At 45.5% G+C, this 5,000-nt stretch overlaps 1 protein-coding gene across 1 annotated transcript in view; it reads left to right on the top strand.

Annotated features, from left to right (window-relative positions):
• colgalt2b (collagen beta(1-O)galactosyltransferase 2b) overlaps window positions 1-5,000 on the top strand; it is a 45,683-nt gene that overhangs the window by 32,002 nt on the left and 8,681 nt on the right. Inside the window, exons 7-9 of the mRNA XM_076277680.1 lie at window positions 1,464-1,537; window positions 2,814-2,920; window positions 3,878-4,010. Of these exons, the coding sequence (XP_076133795.1) occupies window positions 1,464-1,537; window positions 2,814-2,920; window positions 3,878-4,010 (314 nt within the window). The remainder of the gene's footprint in view (window positions 1-1,463; window positions 1,538-2,813; window positions 2,921-3,877; window positions 4,011-5,000) is intronic.

Genomic DNA, 5,000 nt, shown 5'->3' with positions numbered 1-5,000 from the left:
CCCTCCTCCTTTTGTCCCCTTCACTCTCCTTTAATTCATTTGCACCATTCCTTGTACAGTTTTTGACAATTGATAAAACACTAAACTCCATTCTCTGAACCAAATGCTCAGTTGTCTGAACACATTTCTTGAATCGATCAGTCTTTTGGCAAAACCAAACAGTTCTCCCATATAAAACACAATTTGCTGATCTCATAGACTCTTTTTGCAAAACTCTAAACAGATTCTCATGGAATAAGACACATTTTGCACTGTGATGCACTTGTGATGCATGGTAACCACAAGTGGAAAAAGGTGAACACAAAGAAAACACAGATGTCATACGTTACAGTTTTTCTTGATTGCTTTGACTAGCTTAAAGAAACTGTGATCCACTTGGTCTTCAGTTACACATTTGCAAAATATGCTTTTGCTGCCTGTTTTAAATGTTTTGAGAGATTACCGTAAGAGCCTTTTGAGAGCAAAATGTGTCATTTTAGCCAGAGTGCTTTTGTTTAGACCTGCGTGTCTAGAGAAAAACTGTAAACACAACAACTCAAAATTGATCACAGTTGTTTTAAATGATGTAACACAACCAATATAAGAAAACAGGTTGCTGAACAGTGCTGGTTCGTATCAACAATAGACAGAATCAGTGAGGCATTAGAGTGTATTGTAGCCTCTAGACTGTAATGTACTTCTCATTTACACTATTGAAATGCCTGTCTTTTCCAGTATGCAGTTCTTTGCAATCGCTAAAACAATTTTTTTTTAAAACCTCCCCCCTTTTCTTATAACTGTAAACACAACCTCCCATTCCATGTTTACTGGATTTGCAGTAAATGTTGAATCCAGTGAGTTATGAAATATTTTTGCTTTGTTTTGTTTTGTTTTTTAGATGCAACATGCATTTACTTTATTGTAAACAAAGAACATTTCTCCTGGAGCTATATGCCCTGCCCTGAACACTGTGTTTTCCATGCTTTGATGTAGTGTGTAAAGACTGCTTAGTAGTGGTTTCATTTTGACTGCTTTGTTAGATGATCATTGTTTGGTTATGAGCACAGGTACAACTGTTTTGAGTTTTGCAGAGGTAGTCAGAAGTTTTTGTGATTAGTTTGATATTTGGGGTGTGTGTTTACAGTTTTGAGAGGAGGGTGGAAGGTTTAAAAAAAATGTGTTTTAGCAATTGTGAAAAACTGTAAAGCTATTTGAAGTAAACTTACTATTTCAATACAAATATTGACTTGAAATATCTGACTTACTGACACCAGCTCTACCAGGGTTGATCCCTTTATCCCTCTTTTTATCTCTCTCTATCCCTCCCTCCCTCGGTCCATTTCTGCCATCACTCTTGCTCTGGGCTCTGTAAATATTTATCTGCTCAGAAGATTTATGAGTTGGCCCCTGACAACCATGGCCTCGAGGTCTTGAGCGTAAGGTCACTCTCACAGTGAAAAAAACGTCTCTTCTCTTTCCTTCAGTCGACCGCAACGCCAGCCCCTCAGAGTACCTGTACAAGCAGGGCCAACCACAGGACAAGATGGGCTTTGACGAGGTGAGGCAGGATCATTTGTCTCACGCACACACAGTCACATGTGAACACACATGCACACACACACACACACACACTCTCTCTCTCTCACACACCCCACCCACAACCCCCCCCCCCCACACACACACACACACACACACACACAAACACACACACAAACACCATGTCACTCCACAGCTTTGAGGAGTCCAATTTTGATTAACATTCTTTTGATGTGAGTGAGACCACTTCCTGTCTCTTCTCCTCCCCCTCCCAGTTCCTCTCTGACATCCTCTCCCCGTCTCCCTCTCTCCCTCTCTCCTTGTCTCCCTCTCTTCTAGTCTCCCTCTCTCCTTGTCTCCCTCTCTCCCTCTCTCCCCGTCTCCCTCTCTCCCTCTCTCCCTCTCTCCCCGTCTCCCTCTCTCCCTCTCTCCTAGTCTCCCTCTCTCCTAGTCTCCCTCTCTCCCTCTCTCCTTGTCTCCCTCTCTCCCCGTCTCTCTCTCTCCCTCTCTCCGTCTCCCTCTCTCCTTGTCTTCCTCTCTCCTAGTCTCCCTCTCTCCCTCTCTCCTAGTCTCCCTCTCTACTAGTCTCCCTCTCTCCCTCTCTCCTAGTCTCCCTCTCTCCCTAGTCTCCTCTCTCCCTCTCTCCGTCTCCCTCTCTCTCCCCGTCTCTCTCTCTCCCTCTCTCCGTCTCCCTCTCTCCTTGTCTTCCTCTCTCCTAGTCTCCCTCTCTCCCTCTCTCCTAGTCTCCCTCTCTCCTAGTCTCCCTCTCTCCCTCTCTCCTTGTCTCCCTCTCTCCCCGTCTCTCTCTCTCCCTCTCTCCGTCTCCCTCTCTCCTTGTCTTCCTCTCTCCTAGTCTCCCTCTCTCCCTCTCTCCTAGTCTCCCTCTCTCCTAGTCTCCCTCTCTCCCTCTCTCCTTGTCTCCCTCTCTCCCCGTCTCTCTCTCTCCGTCTCTCTCTCTCCCTCTCTCCGTCTCTCTCTCTCCTTGTCTTCCTGTCTCCCTCTCTCTGCCTCTCTTTCTCTCTCACCCTCTTTCTGACTAAGCTTGTGACTGTGTTTTCATTTATTTTTGATGATGGGCGGCTAGTTTGATAGTGTCACAGGAAGTGTAATAATGTGAGTGCGTGGGCTTCTTTTGTGTGGGGATTTTAACGCTGTATAATGTGTTAATGGTGTAAGCGTGCAACGAGGTAAAGCGAGTGATTTAATAAAGAAGTTTGAAACTCCTCTCTCTATTTGTCTCTATTCCTCCCTCTCTCTCCCTCTCTCGTCCTCCCTCTCTGTATTCCTCCTTTCCTCAGATCTTCTTGATCAATCTGAAGCGGCGTTTGGACCGCAGGCAGCGGATGCTGAGCACCCTGTCTGTCCTCGGACTGGAGGCCACTCTGATTGATGCTGTGGATGGAAAGTAGGTCGCTGGACACACGCACACACACACACACACACACACACAAGCTCACACACACACACACAAACACACAAACACACACACACACACAAGCACACACACACACACACACACACACACACACACACACACACACACACACAAGCACACAAATTAATAGACTTTCACCCGAACAGGCCCACACATCTACTCTCTCTCTCTCTCTCTCTCTCTCTCTCTCTCTCTCTCTCTCTCTCTCTCTCTCTCTCTCTCTCTCTCTCTCTCTCTCTCTCTCTCTCTCTCTCTCTCTCTCTCTCTCTCTCTCTCTCTCTCTCTCTCTCTCTCTCTCTCTCTCTCTAACACATACACACACACACACACACACACACACACACCCCTGAACACTAAGCTCTTCACTTGCCCTCTCTGGCCTGAGTCCTCTCCTCTCTCTCTCACTCTACCAGTGCGATGAGTGTCACTTCTTGTTTTGGCTTTAATCTGAATCACAGCGTCCAGCTGAGGCCAGTTTCACTCAGCATAGACACATACACACACAAAAACACACACATACACACACACACACACACACACACACACACACAAACAAACACACACACACTTGGCCAGTGGCCTCACTGCTGACGCTGAAAAGAATGAAAGCATGCTGCCGGCTTACTGTGCAGCTTCAAGTTCTGCATCCCTCAAATATATATGGCCCACGCCAGTAGCCCCACAGAGCCTATATATAGGGATGTACTGGATGTATATTTACAGAGGAAATTAGTAGAGGAACGCCGTGAAAGTAGTAGTTTCTTATGATTGTTTCAGTGGCTGCCAATGCTTTCGTTGGCATTCCTCTTTTTTCCTTTCTTTTTGTTTCTGGTCTTTCTCTCATTTGATATATTTCTCTCTCTCTTCCTCTCTCTCCCTCTCTCTCCCTCTCTCTCTCTCTCTCTCTCTATCCCTCTCTCCTCTCAGGGCCCTGAATACGTCCCAGCTGCAGGCTCTGGGTATTGAGATGTTGCCGGGCTACAAGGACCCGTACTCGGGCCGTGTGCTGACCAGGGGTGAGATTGGTTGCTTTCTCAGCCACCACGCCACCTGGATTCAGGTAAGGGTACTGCAGGAGACACCTCTACACTGCAGCTCTCTCCCAAAGCTCCCAAACTCAGAGCCTTAACATAACGCAGCTGAGAGCATCTCTCCCAAACTCAAAGCCTTAACATAACGCAGCTGAGAGCATCTCTCCCAAACTCAGAGCCTTAACATAACATCTCTCCCAAATGCAAAGCCTTAAAGGTTGTATCAGCGATAGCGGGAATACGTCACTTCTGTTGATGTTCAAGCAAAACAGAGAGCTAGCTCCCTACTCCCTCCCCTTCCCTCCCATGCAATTAAAACTCTCCTAAGCGCACATCTCGTTGGTTATTGGTTGAAACGCTTTATTTTGTCTTTGAGTGGCTTGCCAACCCTTGTTGGTAGCAATTGTTTTTTTGTATAGATCGCGGAGCCTAGGCTGCCTACAGAGACAAATTTTTTTGACGGCCTGCTTGTGGGGCAGACAGCTAGCGGATCGTTAGGAAAGATTAGATGAATGTGATCATTTATGTTTGGGCCTTTTTTGGGCCTGAAATCGCTGATACAACCTTTAACATAACACAGCTGAGAGCATCTTGGGTACCATTATAGAACAATACACTTAGGCAACAGTGTCTTTGCTACAGTGTACTTTTACCATTAATGAAAACAAGGTGCAATGCCATGTAGTGCCCTTGTATGCACATTACTGTATGTAATTGTATATAGTATAATAAAATAAAAATGCCCAGCCAAACTGGTATTCTCTCTGTGGTGGCTTTTGGGGTTCAGTGTGTTTACATTGCTAAACATCATTCTGCAAATCAGTTTGCCATTGTTCTACTGTAATTATATCAGTAAATACATTGCAACACGTTGATTAACAGGAGCCGATAAACATGAAAACAGTGAACATAAATACCCTATCACTTTCTAGCTTAGTACCCTTATTACTTTTTAACTATGCCATCAATTGCACCCATTTAGTAGATGGTCAATCTGTTCCATCGTCCAATTCCGATTG

Source organism: Alosa pseudoharengus, unplaced genomic scaffold, assembly GCF_046254945.1.
Source record: "Alosa pseudoharengus isolate Yale_2024_CS ecotype anadromous, Long Island Sound unplaced genomic scaffold, YU_APseudo_1.1 YU_APseudo_1.1_scf_11, whole genome shotgun sequence".
Taxonomy (NCBI): domain Eukaryota; kingdom Metazoa; phylum Chordata; class Actinopteri; order Clupeiformes; family Clupeidae; genus Alosa; species Alosa pseudoharengus.
Note: the sequence above shows the minus strand (reverse complement) of the source record. Positions and strands in the feature narration are given on the sequence as shown.